General features: G+C 38.7%; 1 protein-coding gene across 6 annotated transcripts in view; it reads right to left on the reverse strand.

Annotated features, from left to right (window-relative positions):
• Positions 1 to 25595, reverse strand: part of DRC11 (dynein regulatory complex subunit 11) — a 277555-nt gene that overhangs the window by 43627 nt on the left and 208333 nt on the right. For 5 of the 6 annotated variants that reach the window (XM_087885743.1, XM_087885733.1, XM_087885750.1 and 2 more), the window contains 2 exons: positions 17270 to 17356; positions 15550 to 15727 (listed from right to left, as the gene is read on the reverse strand). In XM_087885743.1, coding sequence (XP_087741869.1) covers positions 15550 to 15727; positions 17270 to 17356 — 265 coding nt within the window. The remainder of the gene's footprint in view (positions 1 to 15549; positions 15728 to 17269; positions 17357 to 25595) is intronic. The other variant, XM_087885748.1, reaches the window with a different exon arrangement.

Raw genomic sequence — 25595 nt, forward strand, 5'->3', positions numbered from 1 at the left:
CTTTTTTTGATATGGTGCAAGAGCTGAATCTAAAAGACATCTGGAGAGAACGAAATCCACACATACACAAAAATATACTTTTTATTCTAACCAACATGATTCATGGTCCAGAATAGATATGATTTGGACAGATTTGGAATTAAGTAAAAATATAGATGAAATAGAAATAGCAACTAAAATAAATTAATTACGATAAATTAATTCAACAATTACAAAAAGATTTGGATATATGGGCCAAACTACAGCTGTCTTTAGTATGGAGAATAGCTGTAATAAATATGAATGTATTACCCAAATTGCTATATTTGTTTCAATCGATACAATTAGATTAGGGAAACCATTTTTTGAACATTTAAATAGAATGATAGGTAAATTCATTTGGCTGGGGAAAAAAGCCCAGATAAAACGTAAACATCTGCAAGACTCCAGAACCAAAGGCCAACCCGGTTGGGAATTATATATATATATATATATATATATATATATATATATATATATATATATATATATATATATATATATATATATATATATATATATATATATATATATATATTGAAAAAGTTTTACAGGTACAAATTTTCCCATTCCGCCCCCCTTTCCCTCCCTACCCCTCCCCTCCTCCCATGACTTCCCCAAGGTGAAATCCAGATCCACATCATATTATATCATACTTTACCACCCATCTATTCTACCCCCTGTGTACTATACATTTCTACATGACATTAAACTATTCTACCCCTATATACTATACATTTCTACACAACATTCAACTAAAAGCTATCTGGTACTTCCTAGTTTGATATTTATTCTGCACATAATCTATCCATTTCTTCCACTCCCATGCATAGGTCTCTTGAGTCCGGTCTTTTAAGTATGCTGATATCTTCGCCATTTCTGCAAAACTGGCCACCTTCAAAGTCCATTCTTCAATAGTAGGCATAACATCCCTTTTCCAATATTGATCAATCAGTAACCTAGCTGCTGTCACCATATACAATATCAATTTTGTTTCACCCCTTGAAAAGTCCTTAACTATGCCCAATAAAAACAATTGAGGAGAAAATTGGAGTTTTTTCTTCAGAACATTTTGCATAACCCACCAAATTTTTATCCAGAATGCCTTCACTTTCTTGCAAGTCCACCATATATGATAATATGTAGCATCTAAACAATCACATCTCCAACATTTTGGTTGAACATTAGGATACATGCACGACAATTTCTTAGGATCTAAATGCCACCTATAAAACATTTTATAAAAATTTTCCCTCAAGTTCTGTGACTGCGTAAATTTAACATTCTGAACCCATATTTTTTCCCATGTTTCCATCATAACTGGTTCTGCAAAGTTTTGCGCCCATTTTATCATACAATCTTTAACCAATTCATTTTCTGAATCTCTTTCTAACAAAACGTTATAAACCCTCTTAATATGCATTGGGCCTTTCTCTTTTATCTGTCTTACCAATTCTTCTTCATGCAACATTAAACCAGTTTTTTGATCTTCTCTCCATCTCAGTTGAAGTTGATTATACTGTAACGAAGTTAAATTAATCCCTTCTTCCAACAGTTTATTTAATGTCTTTAGTTGCCATCTGCCCCCATCATTAAAAAGTACTTCTTTGTATAAACCCCCCCCGAGTGACTTTATGTTTGTATTCCATATAATATGACCAAGATCCAACCACAACGGTATTTTATAATCCCATTTGAACTGGTGCTTCTTCCATACTCTCATCAAGGAGTTTCTAAGTATATGGCTGTTGAATAGTTTATCCACTTTATTTTCATAAAATAAATATGCATGCCAACCAAGTTCAAGATCATAACTCTCTATATTCAATATTCCAGTGTTTGTCCTTCCAAACCAATCACTTGCTTGTGTCAACGCTGCTGCTTCATAATACAGTCATAGGTTTGGAAGTTTAAGGCCACCCCTTTCACGAACATCTTGCATAATTTTCAATTTAATTCTTGGCTTTTTCTCATTCCAAACAAACTTATTCACTCCTTTTTGCCATTCCATCAGCTGTTTATCACCTTTAAGCACCAGAATCATTTGAAACAAAAATAAAAATCTAGGTAGAACATTCATTTTAACTGCTGCTATTCTTCCAAGTAAGGACAGCTGCAGTTTTTTCCAAGTTTCCATATCCTTTTGTACCTTTCGCCACAACACCTCATAATTATTTTGGAACAGTTTTATATTTAAATCTGCAACTTGGACTCCTAGATATCTCACCTTTGGTACTATTTCAAAGCCTGCCTTCCTTTCAAGTTCCTTCTTTTGATCTTCTGTCATATTTTTAACTATCATCTTGGTTTTTTTCTGATTCAGTCTAAATCCTGATACCATACCATATTCTTCTATAATGTCTTTCATCTGAATTATTGATTCCATCGGCCGTGTTAGGGTAACAACCAGATCATCTGCAAATGCCCTTGTTCTGTAATCCTCTTGCCTTATAACTATTCCATTCAAAGTGCTCGAGTCCCGTATTGTGTTCAACAAGACTTCTAGAGTTAAGATAAACAACAACGGGGATAACGGACAACCTTGTCTTGTGCCTTTTTCTATACTGAAATTTGTAGTTAAGCTTCCATTAATGATAATTTGTGCTGTTTGCTCTTGATAAATTGCTGAAACCGCCTGCACAAACTGATCCCCAAAGTCCATTTTTCTTAAAGTCTTTAATAGAAAGTTCCAGTTCACTCGATCAAAGGCCTTCTCCGCATCCAAAAACACCAGCACTGCAGAGATCTGTTTATTCTTCTCAAGATATTCCAATAAATCTATAATTTGCCTCACATTATCCTTCATGTATCTGCCTTCTATAAATCCTGCTTGATCATGATGAATCACCTCTTGAATAACTGGCATTAATCTGTTGGCTAATACTTTTGCAAAAATTTTATAATCCGTATTCAGGAGAGATATTGGTCTAAAATTTTCCCGGTTTTGTAGAACCTGCTTCCTCTTTCGGTATCAATGAAACAAAAGCTGCTTTCCATGAAGGATGTTGTATGCTACAAAATAAGTCTTTAAGATGTTCAATCATTTCTACTTGTAAAGTTTTATAATTCACTGCAGTTAAACCATCTGTTCCTGGAGCTTTAGCTGTTTTCAGTTGTTTAATAGCAACAATAATCTCCTCAGCTGTTATTGGTAAGCTCGGTCTTTCCTTTTGATCACTAGAAATTTTTATAACTCTCCTTTCTTCTAGATATTTATTTATAAGTTCATTCTGTATATCGTTTTTGGCATATAGTTTGGTATAATAATCTAAGAAGGCTTCTTTAATTAGTCTTTGTTGAAAAACTTCCTTCCCTCCATACTCAATACTGCCAATAGTCCGAGTACTCTATTGTTTCCTCAGTGTGTAAGCTAACCACCTGCCCGGTTTATTAGCGTTGCAAAATGTATTATGTTTCGCAAATTGTAAATTAGTTGCTCCTTGTTCCGCTGTGAACATTTGAAATTGGTCTTTCAAAAGTTTTATAATTCCTTGTAATTTTTCATCTGTTGGATTTTTTATGAGTAACTGTTCTTTTTTCTTTATCCCTCCTTCCAATTCTAATCTTTTTCTTTGTCGATTTGATTTATGTTTAGAATTCATATAGATCAGTACCCCCCGCATATACGCCTTGCTCGCGTCCCAAACAATTTCAATAGGGGTACCCTTATTCAAGTTCATTTCAAAAAATTCCTTCATTTGTTTTTTAAGTTCATTTACATTCTTTTCATATCTAAACAAGTTTTCATTTACTCTCCATGATCTTCTCTCATTCTTTCCGATTTCTATTTCTATCCATACCGGGCTATGGTCAGTTAAAGTCCTCAGAAATATCTTTGTTTTCTTTGTTTTTAAAAGTAAATCAGCGGTAAGTAGGATAAAATCAATCCTAGAGAAGGATCTATGTCTGTCTGAGAAAAAAGTAAAGTCCAATTCTTTTGGGTTATGCACTCTCCGTATATCTTTCAATTCCAAATCTTCTTTCATATCAAAAAAGATCTGTGGTAATTTAACACATGACTTTGCCAAACGCTTTTTATCTATTTTGGGATCTATTACTCCATTCCAATCTCCCATAAGTAAAATAGATCTATAGTCCCATTGTAATATTTTAGAGTACAATATTTTATAAAAATTTTCTTGTTGCTGATTAGGAGCATAAATTCCAATCACCAAAATTGGACCATTATATGTATAAAGTTCAATTGCTATATATCTTCCACAGTCATCTGCTTCTATAATTTTAGCTGGCAATCTTTTATTTATATAAATCACTACACCATTCTTCTTCTCCAGATTTGAGGCTATGAACTGTGCTCCTAATCTAGAATTTATCAAATATTTTTGATCTTGTATTCTAATATGAGTTTCTTGTAAACAAATAACACCATTATTAAATTGTCTCAAATAATGAAATATTTTCCTTCTTTTCTGTGGTGAGTTCAATCCATTCACATTCCAGGATAAAAACTTAATTGTCATTTGTAGTCTCCTGAAGCGTTAAGAGCATTTGCTGAAGTTTCTGTTCCAGACTGGTAGTCTTCAGTTTAGCTCCTCCCATAGCTTCGGATTTTTGTGTTTTACCATTGTCTCCCTTCTTATCTTGTGGTAGCTTAGACCTCTGCTGTTGTTGTTTCTCTAGAATTTGTTTATAAGCTGCTCGAGTTTTACGCTGGTCTTTAGCTTTATACGACATCAACTCGAGATCCACTGCCACTTCTCTTGTATTTTTGGGTGGTCCACCTATAGCCTCTAAAGGAAGATCCAGCAACAGCTCATCCAAAAAAAAACCCTGTTGCTCCTTGAGTTTCCATTGCCTCCACCTCCATCTGTTTCCGCTGCTCTTCAAGCTCTTGTTCAAATTGCTTCTCTTTCTCACCCTCCTCTATACCTAACACTGAGGATGTACATGGAGATGTTGCGCCAGTTTTAAAAACATTGAAGTAAAATTCTTCCGCTTTTTCAACAGTATTTAATCGATATCTCTCTCCTTGATACCTCAATATTATGCCAACTGGAGCATCCCATCTGAATGGAATTTGTTGTTTCTTTAATTCAATCACCAAAAATCCAAAGTCCTTTCTATCTCTTAGCATCTTAGGCGGCAACTCTTTGTAAATCCCAATCTCCCTTCCATCCACTTGAATAGTAGAAACAAAAGACTTTTGCAAAATGTCATTTCTTATTCTTCTATCTGTAAAGTAGATCACCACATCTCTAGGCAATTGCCTTTCCCTTGCCACCCAAGAATTCACTCTATAGACCTTGTCCATCTTGCACAAAATCTCCTCAGGATTAACCTTTAGCATCACAGCCAGGGCATCAGCACAAACCCTTCTCAAATCTTCTCTGTTGTTTTCTTTTATTCCTCTCAGTCTTACAGCAAACTCCATCAATCTAAATTGCATCATTGTCACTTCATTTTCAATCCTTTGCGTTTTATTGTCAACATTAGAAATTTTATAATCAGCTTCCTTCATTTTAGATTCTACTTCTGAACTAAGTTCTTCCACTTTTTTATCAATCTGGACAACTACTTCTGACAAGCCAGTCACAACTATCAGTATGTCACGCTTCATCTTGTCATATTTTTCTTGAACCACCTCCTTAATTTGCTGTTGAGATTTTTCAAATTTCTGGTCCAAAACTTCATTTTGATTCATCAGAGCCACAGCAATAAATTCCTTCCAATCTTTAAAACCAGTCTCCTGTGCTTGGCTCTGAGTCTGCAAACTTAATAGCTGCTCTTGTGACTTGTGGGTGGGGGATCCCCCCCCCCTGCAGCTTTAGTGGCTGGCTTTGTCTGCTTTGAAGCCATTCTGCCACGCAGTCTGACTCTTTCTAAGAAGGAAGTCTTCCCTCCCTTTTCACCACAGAATCCTCTCAAAAATTTCCCCAGCTTTAATCAAGTCTCTAAGGAGAGGGAACAGATCAAAATCACTTTAAAAAGAACTTTTCCCTTTTCTTCTAGGTTGGGAATTATATTATCAGGCGGCGGCAACAACTTGGTTAAAAGATTGGGTACAACTAAGAAACAAGAGAATATTTATTTATTTATTTATTAAATTTATATACCGCCCTATTCCTAAGGGACTCAGGGCGGTGAACAGCGAACGATAAAAATACATGTAATACAAACGTTAATAAAAAAACCAATTAAAATATACTAAACACTCTGGTCCTAGATAATTCAAGACATCCCAGTTTAAAATAAAATCAAAAAAGCAATATAAAGGGAAAGTTAGGCCAGGCCGGCCTGCTGAAACAAGAATGTTTTGAGGGCACGGCGGAAAGTGCGCAGATCCGGAATCTTCTGTATCTCTGGGGGGAGCTCGTTCCAGATGGTGGGTGCCCTCACAGAAAAGGCTCTCCCCCTGGGGGCCGCCAGTCGACACTGTTTGGCTGACGGCACCCTGAGAAGCCCCTCTCTATGGGAGCGTACTGGGCGGTGAGAGGCTATTGGTGGCAGAAGGCGGTCTCGTAAGTACCCCGGACCTAAGCCATGGAGCGCTCTAAAGGTGGTAACTAAGACCTTGAAGCGCACCCGGAAGACCACAGGGAGCCAGTGCAGCTCGCGCAGGAGGGGAGCCACATGGGAGCGCCATGCTGCTCCCATAACTACCCGCGCGGCCGCATTCTGGACCAGCTGGAGCCTCCGGGTGCTCTTCAAGGGGAGCCCCATGTAGAGAGCATTACAGTAGTCCAGGCGTGAAGTGACGAGGGCATGAGTGACCGTATTTAACGAGTCCCGATCCAGAAAGGGACGCAACTGGCGAATCAGGCGAACCTGATAAAAAGACCTCCCGGCCACAGCCATCAAGTGTTCTTCTAAAGACAGCCGTGAGTCCAAGAGGACGCCTAAGTTGCGAACCCTCTCCGTGGGGGGCAATGACTCATCCCCAATAGTCAGTGATGGCACCAATTGACTATATCGGGACGTCGGAAACCACAGCCACTCGGTCTTGGCTGGATTGAGCCTGAGTCTGTTCCTCCCCATCCAGATCTGTACAGCCTCCAGGCACTGGGACATCACTTTAAGGGCATCATTGGGGTGGTCCGGGGTGGAGATGTATAGCTGAGTATCATCAGCATACTGATGATATTTCACCCCAAAACCACGGATGATCTCACCCAGCGGCTTCACATAAATGTTAAACAGAAGGGGTGAGAGAACCAACCCCTGTGGCACCCCACATACAAGGGGCCTCGGGGTCGACCTCTGCCCCCCTGTCAACACAGACTGCGACCGATCAGAGAGAAAGGAGGAGAACCACAGCAACACGGTGCCCCCCACCCCTAACCCTTCCAACCGGTGCAGCATGATACCATGGTCGATGGTATCAAAAGCTGCTGAGAGGTCTAATAGGACCAGGACAGAGGAACAACCCCTGTCCCGGGCCCTCCAGAGATCATCTACCAATGCGACCAATGCCGTTTCCGTGCTGTATCCAGGCCTGAAGCCCGACTGGAACGGATCTAGATAAGCCGATTCATCCAAGTACTGAGGAAGCTGTCGCGCTACCACACTCTCAACAACCTTCGCAATGAAGCGAAGGTTGGAGACTGGACGGTAATTAGCCAACACTGCTGGGTCCAGGGAAGGCTTCTTGAGGAGAGGCCTCACCACCGCCTCCTTCAAGGTGGCGGGGAAGGCACCCTCTCTCAAGGAAGCATTTATAATCCCCTGGAGCCAGCCTCGTGTAACCTCCCGAGAGGCCAGCACCAGCCAGGAGGGACACGGGTCCAATAAACATGTGGCCGCGCTCAGTCTGCCCAGTATCTTGTCCACGTTTTCCAGAGTCACAGAATCAAATTCTTCCCAGATAATATTCTCAAGACTTGCCTCCATCCTCCCTCCCGAATCTACCCAGTCAGAGTCCAAATTTTCCCGAATCTGAGCGATTTTGTCATACAGATATTGTACAAAGTCCTCAGCTCTACCCTATATTAATACTGGAAGGCCATGACCTTCAATTGGGATGGCATGCATTTCTCTGGGAAGGGAAAATCAATACACATACATATTTCCAGAGACATCTGGTGCGAAATGCTCTGATAAACATTTGGGATACCATAAGAAAAAACTATTATATGAAAGTTCCAGTTTGGATATTGACGATGGAGGCCATAATTTATCCCAATGTCCTGAACCTAAATAAAATTGTAAGATATTTGGAACTATTAGATGAACTTGGAAATTTAAAAACAGAACAGGATCTAAAAAAAACAAGGAATAAAAATTGACTGGTGGCCATATCTGCAAATTAGGACAAAATATAAAAAAGAGAGAACAATATGGTATATACAGAAAACAATTGGAATTGGATAAGATATTATTAGGACGGGGCAAAAAATGATCACAAAAATGTATAATTTCCTGTTAAAATTTAAAATGGAAGAAGAAACTGTGAAGGAAACAATGATTAGCGGGGCAAGAAATTTTGGATACAACTTTCATTTGGATTAATGGGATAAATTATGGGAAAGAAACAACAGGCTAACAATGTCAGCTGCTTACAAGGAGAATCTTTACAAGATGTTTTACCGATGGCACCTGCCACAGCGAGATTGGCTAGGATGTTCCCAAACAGGTCCCCGGAATGTTGGAGGTGTGGCCATAACCAAGGGATGTGGTCCACATGTGGTGGACCTGCCCTAATATTAGTAAATTTTGGTGGAAGATAAAAAAATGGCTGGAAGAGATAACTGGGCGGAAGATAGAAAGAAAAATGGGTACTATTCCTCCTGGGTATTTTGGAAGGGAAAATGGAAAAAATTTTACAATATATCATATTACATATACTAACTGCGAGTAGGATCGTCATAGCACAGAATTGGAAACAACTGGATATCCCCCCCAGACCAAATTATAATTTAAAAAAATATACGAATGCGTAGAAATGACAGATTATCCATGGAAATTAAAGAAAGGGAAGACACAGAGTATTATTTAATTTGGAATAGATGGTATTCCTGGCTGGAGAGTAAAGCTAAAATGTAAGCAATATTATGTCACAAAACCGAAATGTGAATAGAAGTTAGTATAACTTAGATAAGGATGTAAATTAAGATAGTGATAGATAGAATTTGTGTATAGAAGTTAATTAGGATAGAGATACCGATGTAGAAAAGCTGTTATTAGTGTTTAAGCTTCAATGTGTTTGTTTTTGTCTGTCTGTTTTTGTTGTGTGTTATAGTTTTCTATTTCTTGCTCTTTTCTATTTTTTTGTATTACGTATTTTAATGTTTTAAAATTCAATAAATATTATTTTTTTAAAAAAACATTGTAATGCCAGGGAAGCCATAAAATATAAATTGATTAGCTTGCTTCACTGTTCTTCAGAGTACAATTTGACAGACATAATGACCAAGCCATTGGGTGGAGTGCACCATGGGGAGACTATTAAGTTAATTGGTTTTATGTCTCTTTCAGTCATGAAGGGAGGAGTGTCAGAATATTCATGACTGGGAAGACATGGTAACAAGGTCAGCCAATGAATAGGCATAGCAATTACATCAGCCAATGCAGGTTGAGGGGAGCCGCATTTCCCCTCCCTGACTTGGAAAATCCCCTCATCCGAAGACTAGGAGCAGCAGCAGTCAAAATGGCTGCCATGAAGCCGGGGAACAGTCAGAACGATAAGTTGGTGCAGGAGTAGAGAAATGCTGAATGGTGTTTCGTCTGGGCAAGAAAAGATTTACAGCTGAAGTTTGACCCCACAAAAAATTTAAGGGGAATACCTTTGGAACAATTTGCTACAGCGGTGTGCAACTATTGTGAAAAAAAAGCATATTGGAAATTTTAAGAAGTAACTATCTGTTTAAAAAAAAAATTAAGTGAGAAATGGAATTCCCAAAATAAAAGGCATGATATTAAGAAGGCATATTAAGATGCTGGAACTATAAACCTACCTTTTCTTCAAATAACGGAACTTTAAGATAAACTAAGCAAGAGAAATAAACTGGGTGTGTCAAAATAAAAGTAGAATAGCAGCAGAGTCACAATAAAAGCAGAGAGTAGAGTGAAATAAAGAGTGCCATCTGCTGATGATAGTAAACTTTTGTGACTCGGGAGTATTTATTTTATTTATTTATTTATTTATGTAATTTATATGCCCCCCTTCTCCCGAAGGACTCAGGGCGGCTTACAAGAAGGAACAAAAAAATTACATAAACATCAAAGTCAATTTAACGTTAGTTAAAGTTAATTAAAAATTTAATCAAAATTATTAAAAATCACCCCTACGGATTCAGCCCATTTGGTGAAAAAGCCACGTCTTCAATTCACGGCAGAAGGAGAGGAGGTCAGGGGCTGTCCTGAGGCCAGTGGGCAGCCCATTCCAGAGGGTTGGCGCTCCCACAGAGAACGCTCTTCCCCTGGGGGCCACCAGCCGACATTGTCTGGCTGACGGCACCCTGAGGAGGCCCGCTCTGTGTGAGCGCACCGGACAATGGGAGTAAATATTGAAATGGAGGAAAATAACTGTTGAATGATGTGTATTTACTTTCTAACTGCTGGAGACTGGAATATTAAAAAAAAGAATTGGTGTCTGGACCCCTAAATACTATTGAATATACAAAAATGACTTGAGGAATGGAGGATCCCTGAAGTAACTAACTGATTTGATTGGACATTGATGAGACAAATAAACTTGATTAGGAGGTCTGGTTTCTGAACGGATGATTGAGGAGACCTAAACGAAATGGAGTTAATAACTCAAAATAACAAAGACATTAAGTACCTTATCCTGGAACTGCACAAAGACATGGTGGAAATATTGGCTTGTATAGATAGAAGACTGGAAAATTGTATACAAAAGATGAATTGTACAAAGAAAAATTGTATAAAGAAAAATGGTTATTTTCTCTCTTTTTATTGAACTTTGACAATCAGCTGTTAGCCTCGTCTTGGTATTGAAAATTAGTTGGGATGCCATCTACTGACCAAAGAAGATACTATATCAGTGATAGTGAACTTTTTAGGGACTGAGTGCCCAAACTGCACCCCAAAATCCATTTATTTATCGCAAAGTGCCAACATGACAATTTAACTGAATAATAAGGTTTTACTACCAGTGGTGGGATTCAAATAATTTAACAACTGTGGCTGGGGTGTGTGTCATGTGACTGAGTGGGTATGGCCAACTCTACGTCACTCATGTGGGTGATGCCTGTATGAGACAGGCAGGGTTGGAGAGGGAATCCAGGGGTCTCTGGTAGGGGGGGGAGGGCAAGAGGAAAGAAAGAAAGATCCAACCTGTTTTTGTGTGTGCACATCAGGGGTGAAATCCAGCAGGTTCTGACAGGTTCTGGAGAACCGGTAGCAGAAATTCTGAGTAGTTTGGAGAACCGGTAGTGGAAATTTTGAGTAGTTTGGAGAACCGACAAATACCGCCTCTGGCTGGCCCCAGAGTGGGGTGGGAATGGAGATTTTGCAATATCCTTCCCCTGCCACACCCAGCAAGCCATGCCCACCAAGCCACGCCCACAGAGCCGGTAGTAAAAAAAAATGAATTTCACCACTGGCGTGTGTGTGTGTGTGTGTGTGAGAGAGAGAGATATGAGAGAGAGAGTGCACACCACCACCAGCCCTGATATAACTCTCCGAGATTGGATTGGATCTCTCTCTCTCTCTCTCACACACACACACACACTCACATACAGAGGTTAGATCAGATCTCTCTCTCTTCCTCCCTCCCTCCCTGCTTTAGGCAGGCTTAGAAAGTCTGGCAGGCCCGGTATGCTGCGGATACCCCTTGCTCGTCCCTTTGCCTGGCTTCCCTCCTCCGCGGTCTGCTCAGTGCTCGCTTACGTTCTCCTTCCCCACTCTAGCTTGACTCAGGTGACAGCGCAGCTCACATTGCCCTTTCCAAGCCCGCTGTTGGCGAATCTGGGCAGCAGTGAGGGATGGCCATTTGCCTAGCTTTGTTCAGCTGTTGGGGGGGAAACAGATGGGGGTCTGGGGAGAAAGCCTGCATCAAACTACACTGGGAAAGCTGGCTGAGAGAAAGAGAAGCCGGGTGAGGTGGAACCAGACGCTTCCCGGGTCCCCTCATCCCAGAAGCAGCAACCTCACACTCTCTCCTCTCTGCTAGTCCCCTTCTTCACACAAGATCGCCCAGAACAGGGCACGGAGAGGGAGAAAGGGGCGGTGTTCCTGCGTGCTGCCGTTTCTATGTGCGAACGCTGCTGTTCCTTTCTTCACACGGGATCGCCCAGCAGCGGGAACAGAGAGGGAGAAGGGAGCAGTGGTGGCCACTACATTGAGGGGCACACAGAAATGGGAGCACATAGGAATGCCGCCCCCTTCTCCCTCTCCGTTCCCACTGCTGGGCAATTCCATGTGAAGAAGGGGGCTAGCAGAGAGGGGAGAGTACAAGGTTGCTGCTTCTGGAATGAGGGGACCTGGAAAACGTCTGTGTCTGGCTCACCCGGCTTCTCTTCCTCTTGCAGCCAGCTTTCCCAGTTTAGCTTGACGCAGGCTTCCTCCCCAGGCCCTGTCCATTCCCCCCTGACAGCCGGAGAAAGCTAGGCAAAAAGCCAGTCCTCACCGGTGCCCAGCTTCACTGGCAGCGGGCTTGGAAAGGGCAATGTGAGCTGCGCTGCCACCTGCGTTAAGCTAGACTGGGGAGGGAGAGAGTGTGAGCGAGCCAGCAGTGCTTCCCCACAGCTTTCGCCCAAAGCCCTGTGCCACACCAGGAGGCTGAAGTTGGAATTTCTGCCCCCCTCTGACCTGCGCATACCTTGGCAACAGGACTGTTTCTCTCTGCCCCCTTTTCCTGTTTTGTCTGCTGGACTGACGCAGGGGAACAAACCTAGCTTTGCTGCCCATTGTAGCTAGGAAACTCAAAGGCGAGAATGAATGTTTGTGTTGTAGCCAGCCTGGGTGCTAAATCGGCCCCCTGAAAACTCCGTCTCTCGAGAACCAAGCTGAACTTTTGCACGCCACTCGCTGAGGTGGAGGGTGGGGTGGAGCTAATAGGTTTCCAAGCTAATTGCCTGAACAAACCCAGCTGGTCAGCAGGAAGGCGGGGCATCCCAACACCAGCAGCTCTGCAGAAAAAGAAACTGCTTTTTTTTTGCCAAGCCGAGCCAACACAGGGTCACATTGTGGCTCCACATCGTAATGGGCTGCAGGAGGAGGATGGGATCTCATCTCTCCCATTGTGAAGCGTGGGAGTGAAAAAGTTAACTCAATCAATTCCAACGTCGTGAGACCTTTTTTTTCATGAGAAGTTGGAACTGATTGAGTGAAACGCTATTGAGAGAAACGTTATTGGAGCTGGGTTGGGGTGACTGCGCGCATGCCCACAGAGAGGGCTCTGTGTGCCATGTCTGGCACACATGCCATAGGTTCACCATCACAGTATTATATTGTTATATGGCTGGAAAGGACCTTGAAAAAGAAAAAAGTTAGAGTTGATAAAAAAGAAAGTCAAGTCATAAAAAAAGAAACAAAATGAAAGGCAAACAACATCTGGAAGGCTGTCTTTTTGTTTTTCCTGTTCTATTTACTTGGGTTTTTTTGGCAGTTTAGGATTAACTGGTAAGCCTTTTGAAATTTTTTTAAGTAATGTGGATTATAAATGATAGGAATTGCCCTTGAAACCAAACACCTGATTCTGTGAATTAATGAGTTATGGGGAAATTTGGTGGGCCATTCTGGATTACAAATACTATTTGATAGAATACTTTATGAGGCAAAAGAAGAAAAATTAAACAAGACTTACATATTTGAATAACCCAGAGGGAGCAAAACAGTAAACTTTGAGGATTACAACCATTGTGGACTTTGAGGAACAGTTCAGGGACTGAGCAAATTCTTCTAACATTGACTTTGTGACGTTTTTGAACACTTGGGACATTGGGACTTGGATGGATTACTGAATAACTTTTAGCTCACAAAAATAAAGTAAAATGTTACAACAAGGAAGAACAAATATACCCCAAATGGAAATACTATTAATGCTTCAAGATCACAAGGAAACTATGATAAGGAATCATAGGGTAATGATGGAACTGATGCACAATACGGATATGAGACCAGGATACTTCCAGCAAATGATAATGGAAGATGAAGAAAAAATTCAGATAATAGAGGAGAATTCAGAAGGAGTAGAAGAAAGAAGGAAGGAGAGAAATCAACAAATGACACAAGTAAATAAAGCTATAGAAGAGAAATATAGAAAAAATAAAGATATTTTTCAAGAGGCCAAAGTGTAGAAGAGAGCAAAGAGAAAGATCCCTTAGCAGAGACAAAAGAGGTACTGATGGGTATTTTAGAGAGCAGACAACAAGAGGCAGAGAAAATATTTAGATTAAACATGAGTAATGTAGAGGAATACAAGATCCCAAGGGAGGAGCAAGGGAGATTGATCAAAAAGTCAATAAAAGTTGAAATACTAAAAAGGGCAAGAGATGATGGATAAATACAGAATACATCTTAATATGGGATTTGTTTTATTAAAGATTTGAAAATAGAGCTAGAAACTAAAAATTGGGAAAATGTTATTATGCATACTGTTACATGATATAAATTACTATAATTACTATGTATAAGCAGGGGTGAAATGCTCCCGGTTCGGACCGGATCGCTTGATCCGGTAGCGATGGGGGCGGGGAGAACCGGTAGCAAAAATCCCCCCCCAATGTCCAGCTGAGCCGCACGATCATCAGAGGCTTTTTTTTTTTTACTTTTAAAAGCATTTTTTCTACAACCTCTTCTGACAAAAAAAATGCTTTTAAAAGTAAAAAAAAAAAGCCTCTGATGATCACGTGGCTCAGCTGGGATCATCAGAGGCTTTTCAAAGCATTTTTTTCTGCAACCTCTTGGCTGAAGAGGTGGTAAAAAAATGCTTTGAAAAGTCTCTCACAATCCCAGCTGAGTTGACTGATCGGCAGAGGCTTTTCAAAGCATTAGAAAAAATGCTTTGAAAAGTTAAAAAAAAAAAGTTGGCCATGCCCACCCAGTCACATTACCCACCACCACCACCAAGCCACGCCCACAGAACCGGTAGTAACAAATTTTACATTTCACCCCTGTGTATAAGTAAATGTTAGAAGTTAAGACTATTATTATGTATACTTAAAAAATAAAGAATAAGAGATGATGGATAGATACATAATATTTTTTAATATGGGAATTGTATTAGGGGTTAGAATTAAGAGGAAGAAAGTAGAAATTGGGAAAACACTACTATGTATACTGCTACAAATATAATACATTGTAACTACAATGTATATGCAAATCTTAGAAGCTGAAAGACTATTATTATGTATATGTATATGTATATTATAGGTATATACGTATATATGTGGGTGTGTGTATATGTGTGTGCATCTCTGTGTGTGTGTGTGTATATGTGTGTGCATCTGTGTGTGTGTGTGTGTGTATATATGTGTGTGCATCTGTGTGTGTGTGTGTATGTTTGAAATTCAGTAATGAATTTTCGAGTAGCAAACTTAATGCATAAATACTTTTTAAAATTTTGAGGTATCTTTGCATGAACTAGTTCTATTTTCATATACTTGCCAAATCTTGAAGCATAGTCTGGCCGTGGCACCAAAATTATTTTCTTATAAACTTTGCAGAAGGGTTTGATGTCTGCATCAAATGGCCGGTTAGTGGTTCCAATGATTAAAATTCGATCTTCAATTTTTAGAGTTTTCAAAATTTTGGGAAGTTGTTTTTTCAAACGTTTAGGTTCCATCTTCCAGAACAAACACAAATATATGCAGGCTTAAACTTGATCAAGCATGATATATAGGATTTTTATTTAGAGCTATGCATTCCAAAACAAACTTATTTGATTTCACAGTAACAAAGGAAATATGCAGTGGTAGATTTCACACACGTCATTTGTTTAAATCAAGTTAAGCAATATAATTAATAATATGCACACATGATGTGTGTATTATAGGATGGATTGCCAGGTTCATATTATAAATGTTTTGAGGATCAACCTCTTCAAAATTTTCTGATGAATTTTCTTTTACAGAAAGATGCAGTGCCAGAGTTGTGGAAAGAGGCAAAACGGCATTACAACCAAAGATCATCTTAACTTCTAGATTTAACTTCTACTATATATGTATACATAAATTGTATTTGCAATTTATATATTTATATTCAGCTTCATATATTTATATTATTTATATATATATAATGAATTTCCCCATGAAAATTGTCATTTATTAATATCTGTTGGACCCAAAAGTATTAGTGGCCATCTATTCTGTATTCTGCTTTTATAACCTTTGTATGTAAAACTGCAAAAGAACTTTAAACAAAAGTAAATACCTTCAGATATCTATGAATTCTATGAATCTGCAAGAAGATAATAAAAAATGTAGTGATGGATTGTATTTCATTTAAGTGTAGCATCTGCCATAATATAAGCTTAAGTGTCTTTTGCAGTTTTGGATATAAGGTTTACAAAATATATCAAAACATCAATATATACTGCTACAAAAACACACAGATTGTGAAGAAACTTAACAAGCAACTTTTTATCAGTGTGGCAAACATTTTAGCCAGCAGAGGGCAGCAATAATATATTCAATTTAAATATTTCTGTCATTTTTCAAAGAATGATTTTTTAGATATTAAACCTTGGAACTGTTTTTAAAATAATTTCTTAAATTTAGAGCAAATGATAACACTTTGGATCAAGACTGCTTTTTGACTACCGATTGGCAGTTTATCACAGATATGAATTAAAAATAATTAAGAGAATTAAGAAATAATAAAATTAAAAATTAATTTAATTAATTTTTAATAGAATTAAAAATAATAAAAACATAGTTGCATAATAGGCAACTCACATATTTTAAACTCATTGTGATTCAATGATTAATTTTAAAATCTGATCATAGCACAGTGTTACAAAATTAATAATGCCAGCCTTTTCAGTAATTATAATTCATTCTCTTAAACATGTGACAATTTAAATTTGCTTTGACTTCTTATTTGTTGTTAAAACTGATCTGGTCTTGTTTCTATTGTGCCTAGTGAAAAATTCTGTGTTAATCAAAAATTACTTACATTTCTTCAATAAGGATATATATTTCTAACTATAAAAATAATCTGGTTTGTATTTATTATTATATAATATCCATGCAATAGATTTATGACTAATTTATGTTGTGTGCTCTAAAACCATAAACAAATAAATAAGTAAATGAATGAAAAATTACCAATTAATGTGCTATGCTGTCTGTTTGCTTGTACCATATATATATAAAAAAGGATTTACCTCTTTTTCAGTTTTAGGTACCTTTCTGTAGAATGTTTTTTCTGTATCTCCAATCCATATAACTGAAGGCTGTAACTGTCTGGCAACCTAAGAGATTAAAAAAAGGTTTTTTCAAATAAGGAGGTGGTTTGCCTATTTTTTAATTTTCCAACCTAATCTTCTGATGGTCTCCCAGCCAACTACTAACCAGTTCTGACCTCCCAATAGAAAGGAATGTCTGTAATTCAGGGTTAATGTAAGATCTTGGTGCTCTTTGCTTGCAGACATTTCATTACATTTCACTACCCAACTAAGCAACATCATAGGCTTGACATGCCTGCAAGCAAACAACCAAGAGCACTAAGAACTCGTGTTCTGACGTTGCTTAATTTTTTTCAAGATTTGCTAGATGCTGTCACTTTCTGTGACCATCAAGGTATTAAGAATAAGATCAGAAAATTTAGAAGATAAATTTTATTCATCTTCACCTCTACCTTCCACTCTGTTTCCAAACACCATGAAATGTTGACCTCCTCCATCGATAATAAATCTTCTCAACAAATGGAAAAAAAGATACTCTTTGCATGCATAGATCAATTTTGACCACAAAAATTAATAGGAATCCCTCAGCTGTAAGAAATGTGGTTGCAAAGTGGATTCAGTAGCTTCACTGACCCAGACAGCAATGTCAGTAAGGTCATAATTTCTAATGAAATTGAAAGGAGAGATAAGAAAGTTGAATTTGGTAGAAAATGGCAGACGGCTCTGTGAAAAGCAATTAATTACCATTGTGAACAAAGAGCCGGTGAGTAGACCATCACTTCAAAACCTTTGCAGAAAAGGAGAGGATGGGAGAATGTGTTTTGAAGAGATGTTTTTTGTGAGATCACAGAATAGCAGTCCATGGTGGGTTTTCAGCACCGAGAGACAGCAGAAATAGCTGACCTTCTCACAACCATAGTCAACATCTTTCAAAGGATAGTAAATTCACAAACTTTCTTTTCTAAATCACATTTGGAAATTGCTTGTTAACTGCTTTTCAACTATTAGAGATCTTGGGATCAACAAGTCTGAAAACACTGGGTGACTTTTCCCTCAATCCATAATGAAAGAACATTCGAATCATAAGTTTAAGATTTTTTTTTTAAAAAAAACTAAAATAAACATAAAAAGCTAAATAAGAATTTGTTCCGAGAAAATTATATATGGCTTAAGGATCCAGATCAACTTGGAATAAGATTTTGGAATTGATAATAAATATTTCCCATGCGAAATAGATATTTTGGATTTTGTTAAGACAAAATAAAGATAAACAATTTTAAAAATTGAACACTAGAGGGAACTGAGAATTACAAAAATTGTTTATAGTTGAAATGAAGATTGGAAGTCACTTCTTGATATATTTTTTTTCTCTCAATTATGTTTTTACTTTTCTTTTTGTATTTCTATTTTCTATCTTTTTCTAATTTTTGCACCTTTTCCTTTTTGTCCCCTATTTTTCATTCTTTAAGTTTGTATTAGATTTTACTACTGTAATTAAAACCTTTAATAAAAAAGAAAGTTGGACAGGGTAAAGAGGTTGATCTTGGTTTAGTAAAATAATTTTGGTAAGCACAATAACAAGGAATCTATTTTATTTAGGATAGTCGAATTCCAACCCAGATAATGGCAATAGTAAGTTTTTATATCATAGAATCATAGAATTAGAGGGACCTTGGAGTCTTCAAGTCAACCCCTTGCCCAAGGCAGGGTTCCATAAACCATTTTGGACAAATAGTTGTCCAACCTTTTCTTCAGCAATGGAGCATTCACAATTCTGGGAGGAAAGCTGTTCCACTGCTTAATAGTTCTCATTATCAGGAAATTCCTTCTTATTTCCAGGTTAGATCTTCCCCTGAAGATCTATTGCTTCTTGGCCTACCCTCAGTCTTCTCTTCATTCATTCATTAAGCTAAACATACCTATCTTATGGAGAATAAATTGATGGCCTCTTCCATGTGGCACCACTTCATGAACTGGAAACTGCTATCATGTCTTCCCTCAGTCTTCTCTTCATTCGTTATGCTAAACATACTTAATTCCTTTACCCGTTCTTCATAGGATTTAGCCTTCAGACTTCTTACCATCTTTATTACTATTCTCTATACTCTTTTTAGGACTTCTGCATTTGTTTTGCATTTTGGTGACCAGACTGGATGCAATATTTCAAATTTGACCTCAACAGTGGAGTATATATAGTGGAATTGGAATATTGCAGGCACAAATGATAGGATGAAGACAAATGAGTGCCTAAGACTTTAAGAAATCTGATTTTAAAAAAATTAGAGGAAGCTTAGGAAGGATTCCATGGATAGAAATCTTAAAGAGGAAAATATGGTTGGGAAGCTCTGAAAATAAAAGCCCAATGTAGCACAATACCACTGAGAAAGAAAAATAAAGAGATCCCAGATGAAATCAGCATGTTTATATAAAAACCTTTCTGATAAACTGGCAGAGAAAAAGGACAAGTCCCAAAAAATGGAAAGAGGGACACATAGGTAAAACAGAATTCCAGCAAATAGCCCAAATCTGCAAAGACCAAGTCAGGAAAGCTAAGGTTTAGAATGATCTAAAGCTTGTAACAAATGTACAAAAATAAAAAAAAGTTTTGTTCAACAAGTAAAAAACAGGAAAAAAGTTAAGGAAATGATCGGTCCACTAATAGGAAAACATGACAAGGAGGTGACAGGTAACAGGGAGTAAAAAGGAACTGCTTATATCCTTTTTTGAATTTGTCTTCATGCAAAAGGAAAAAAATATTCCAACCTACCAAAAACAGCACTGGAGGAGACACAGCAGGAATATAGGCCAAAATAGGCAAGAACTTGGCAAGAGAATACCTATTCACCCTAGAGAAGTTCAAATTGCCAGGACCAGATGTTTTACATCCCAGGGTTCTGAAGGAGTTGGCAGATGATCTCAGAACCATTGAACAGAATCTTTCTGAGGTATTGGAGCATGGGCAAATACCAGAGGACTGTAAAAGAGCTGATGCAGTTCCAATCTTCAAGAAGGGGAAAAATATGGATTCAGGAAACTACAGACCAATCAGCCTGACATCAATACCTGGGAAGTTTCTGGAAAAAATATCAAGCAATGGATCTGTGAACACTTAGAAACAAGCAAAGCCACACTGGTTTATAAAAGCAGATCATGTTAGACAAACCTGACTGCATTCTTTGATAAAATGAGTAAATTGGTGGACCAGAGAAACACTGTAGGCATAGTATATTTGGACTTCAGTAAGGCATTTGATGAAGCAGAACATAGGCTACCTCTTTGTAAGAATGGAAAATACGGGATAGACAGCATAAACTAGTTCTAATCCATGATCAGATGGATTCGTAGTTGGTTGACCAACAACACTCAATGTGTAATCCTTAATGGAACTACATCTGGCCTTCCATCCTTCTGAGGTCAGTAAAATGAGGATCCAGATTGTTGGGGGCAATATGCTGACTATAAACCGCTTAGAGAGGGCTGTAAAGCACTATGAAGAGGTATATAAGTATTATTGCTATTGCTATCTACATTGGGGGTGGGGATGACATGCAGTTGGAAACCCCAAGGTTCTGATTTAGGCTAGTATTCTTCAACACCTTCATAAACAATTTAGATGAGGAGAGAGCAGGGGAATTCATCAGATCTGCAGATGATACGAAGCTGGGGGAAAAGCCAACACTTTAGAAGATAAGCTCAAGATCCAGAAGGATCTTAACAGACTTGAACACTGGGCCCTATCCAACAAAATTCAGTTATGGGAAAACTAAGGATCTTACACTTAGGCAAGAAAAAATAAATGTATAGGTATAAAATAGGTGATACCTATCTCAATTGCAGTAGCTGTGAGAGGGAACTATGAGTCCTACTGGATAATCACTTAAGTATGAGCCAGCAGTGTGCTGCAGCTACCAAACTAGCCAATGAAATCCTAGGCTGTATCAACAGAGGGATAGTATCAAGATCATATGAAGTGTTAGTATCACTTCACACTTCATGCTGCACTGGTAAGATCACACTTGAAATACTGCATCCAATTTTGGTACAAAATCCCCCCCCCCCAAAAAAAAGATACTGAGATTCCAGAAAGAGTGCAGAGAAGAACAAAATGATAATTAGAGAACTGGAGGCTAAAGCTGTCAGGGCATTTATTAATCCCATGTTTGGCTCTGGGACTAATTACCCTGGTTTAGAGGAGGAGATGAATCGAGGCTTATTCCAAGTTGCAATAATCTGAAAAGAAACGCGAGGAAAAGGTTTCTAATAAAACTCATTTATTTGTTATAAAGAAAATAAAACACCTCACTATCTAAGAAAAGTTAATTGTTACATTTTTGAAAGTAATTCTTGCAGGCTATCTGAGCCGGACCTCTGGCAAGAGAACAAAGGAAAGAGAGTGAGAAGCAAGTGAAGGAATGGAATGTGGGTGGATACGGAAACATGTAGCTTACTGATAAGAAGTTGGCAAAGCTACGGAGAGTCTGACAGTCCAGAAATAATGAGCTCAGCTGGTAAATAAAATAACGCAGTGACATTCCCCTTCTTTGCCAGTTGAGCGAATATCAGTACATCATCAAATAAGGCACATCTTCTCACGCAGATACTCGTGTTGAGCTGCTGGAAGTGGTTTGTTGAGCATATCAGCAATTTGATCATGTGTAGATACATATTGCATTTTAACAAAACCTTTTTTCACTAAATGTTTTATGTTTTGGTAACGGATGTCAATGTGTCTGGACCTAGAACCTGTAAAATGAGATTCAGAAATATAAACCACTGATTCATTGTCTTCCATCACGGTGATCGGTCGGATCGGGTGTGTCCAGATATCTGTGACTAAAGCATCAAACCAAGTTAGAGAATTACATGCATCTGAAACACAAGCATATTCAGCTTCAGTAGATGAACAAGAAACAAAATTCTGTTTACGTACTTGCCAATAAACAGGACATCCATTTAAGAACATCATATAACCTGAAGTACTTTTACGTGATTTCTTATCACTTGCCCAATCAGAATCTGCATAACAACATAATTCTGCATAATCAGTATGTGTTGGTTCTAACAATAACTTCATGTGTTTAGTGTATTTTAGGTATCTCAATAATTTCTTAATACATGTCCAATGAAACTGTTTTGCCTTACCTACGTGTCGAGATAAGAGATTAACGCTAAGTGCAATGTCGGGTCTGGTCCAACTACTAATGTATAACAGTGACCCAATGACTGAACGATAAAGTGTTTGATCCTCGAACTCAGGACTTTCTTCTTGTGTCAAGTTGTGAAAATCTGTTAGCATGGGTGTCTTTGTTGTGTTAGCATCTTTCATGTTGCAATGATGCAAAATTTGTTCAATTTTATCTTCTTGTGAAAGACTAAACCCCTTCTGTGTTTTTTCAATCTGAACACCTAAATAAGTGCTAATGTGACCTAATGATTTCAATGTGAAGTATTTCTGCAAAGCTTTGGCAAAAATTTCACTCATTTGCTTATTTGGACCAATATAAACAATATCATCAACATAAACAAGAACTATCTCATATGTGTTGTTAGATCTTTTTGTGAACACGCACTCATCAGTTTCGGACTTAATAAAGCCCATTGAATTTAGTTTGTCAGTAAGACATAAGTACCACATTAAACCAGATTGTTTCAGACCATAGAGACTTTTGTTTAGGAACCAGGTATCCCCTTCTTGCTGTCGGAATCCTGGAGGACTTTTCACATAGATCTCTTCGTCTAGATCTGCATGTAGATAAGCCGTGTCAACATCAAACTGGAAAACTTCTAAACCAAGGATAGTTGCAGTTGCTAAAGCAATTTTTACACTCTCAGTTCTGACTGTCGGTGAGTAAGTATTTGTGTAGTCCTCAGGATAACGTTGAGCGAAACCCTGAGCAACAAGTCTGGCTTTGTACAGTGACTCACCATTTGGTTTCTTTTTGATTCTGTAGACCCATCGAGTGCCAATGACCTTTTTGTTTGCTGGAGGTCTTGCAGGTGTAAATACTTTTAAGTTTCTTTAGACTGTCCATTTCAACCTGCATTGCTTCATACCATTTGTCTTGCTCTGAATCAGGGAGCTGCTTGATTTGCGTGAAATTATCAGGTGGAAGTGTAACATTGCAAATCAAAGGCAAGGGTGCTTTTGTCAGTTGCCAAGAATATCGTTGTGGAGGGATCCCTTTTGTGGCCCTCTTGGAACGTCTCGGAACAACTGTCCAGTCTTCTTCTGCTTCATCCTCGGCCTCACTTTCGTCGCTAGCGTCAGCATCCGCGGCTTGCGAAGACGGAACATCGGGTTGAGAAGAACTAGTGGAATCTTGATCATCAATCTGCGTGGCATCAGCAGTATCATCTCTGGGAAAATAAACTCCAGGATCATTGGAATGAATCCTGGACCAGTCAATATCTTCTTCAAAATTAGCAGATTGAGAAATCACAATTGCATGTTTAGAGTCAATAAATTTGCTCCATTTTGAGTTATCATCAATACCCATAAATCTCAGTCTCTTTGCTGTTGGACCTCCTTTTCTTCTTTGAGCTAAGGGAATGTTCACCATAGCATATGAACCAAAAATATGAATGTTTTTAAGATCAGGCTTGTAGCCATACAACATGAAGAAAGGAGTCTGATTTGTTACACTGCTCCAAGTACGATTGACAATGTAATTTGCATACTTGATAGCTTCACCCCAGTATATCATATCAAGGTTGGCGTCTTCTAGGAGACAACGCATCATGGTTTGCAGTACCTCTCCGTTGTGAGTCGATGTGTCAGGGGCCGATGTCTGATGAATAATTCTATTCTTACGCATCCAGTCCTGGAAACGCTGAGACATGAACTCGGCACCACGATCACTCTGGATTCTGGCGATGCGAACTTGGTGTTGGGTAGAAACAAGGGTTGCAAAGTCTTTAAAGATCTGAAAAGTCTCTGATTTTTCTTTCATAGGATATACATATCCATATCTAGAGTAATTATCAACAATTGTTAGAAAATATTTTCTACCACCAAATGATGGCGGGAAAGGACCAACTATGTCAATGTGAACCAAATCAAAAATGCGTGTTGACAGGCGTGTAGCGCGTTTGGGAATGGCTGCTGCTTTGGATTTGGCCTTCTTGCATACAGCACAATCCAAAAACACCTTACACCCCTTTAGATCCAAACCTTTTGTGAACTCCGGCATCTTCCTAAGAACACGGAAACTGGCATGCCCCAATCTTCTATGCCATTTATGGATACACCTGGAATGCAAAGGTTTACCTGTTAGTGAATTCTCAACATTAACATTTTTATGCGGAACCTCAGGCTTGCTCTGAGCAACCTGTTTACCAATTCTATTTTTGTTGGCTTTAGGAGCCTTAGGAATAGCAACAGGATCTCTCTCTGGAGCATCTCTCTCTGGGCCTGTGTGTTCCCTTTTTGGAGTTTGCATACTTGCCTGTGTTTGTGGTTTAGGCTTTGGCTTTAAGTAATAAACACCACCAATTAATATGGTTTCAGCAACAATATCTCCATCTTTAACTATGTAACTTGCTTTTTCAAGGTGGTGAACTTGGAACTTTAACATTCTAGACAAGTGACACTGACTAAGCAAATTACTGGTTGCTGTTGGTATGTAATAAACATCAGGAATGAATGCATCGAGCTCTTCAACATAAACAGTTCCTTTTCCTTTGACCTGACAAGGATGATTTGAAAAAGAATAAAGTTCACGTAGTTCTGGTTCAGGCTCGTGCATTTCTGTGAAAAGTTCCTTTCTGTAGGTAACATGCAATGCTGCACCACTGTCCAAAGTCCACAGGAGTCGTCTGTCGTACTCTGGTTGAGGTTGTGGATCATTGGTTAAAGCCAATGTGGCGAGTGGAGTTTGTGGATCACGCCGGGGACCACGACGACCTTGTCTTCCGCCTCTGCCTCTGCCTCTGGAATCTGTTCCTCTGGGCTGGTATGTGACAGGAGCTGGAACTCGTTGGGGACAATCCCGGGTGGCATGTCCCACACGATTGCAGGTGTAGCATCTTGGCGTCCTTGGAGCGTAGGTCCTTCCTCGGAAGGGGCTCTTAGCTGGAGCTCTTGATGCGGGTGGTCCTCTCAAGTGTGGCGTGGCCAACATGAATGCCTCTTCTTCAATTAAAAGTCTACAGACATTGTCCACTGTGCGTTGAGCAATCGGGACTTGGTTAATTTTTGTAACAGTATCTTTCCATCCATAATTCAAAGAGTTAATAATGATGCTGATCATTTGAATATCTTCAATGTTATGGCCTCTTTCTCTCAATTCTGTTCTCAGACCTTTCA

Source organism: Pantherophis guttatus, chromosome 1 (assembly GCF_059756535.1).
Source record: "Pantherophis guttatus breed Tessera chromosome 1, ASM5975653v1, whole genome shotgun sequence".
NCBI classification, from domain to species: Eukaryota; Metazoa; Chordata; class Lepidosauria; order Squamata; family Colubridae; genus Pantherophis; species Pantherophis guttatus.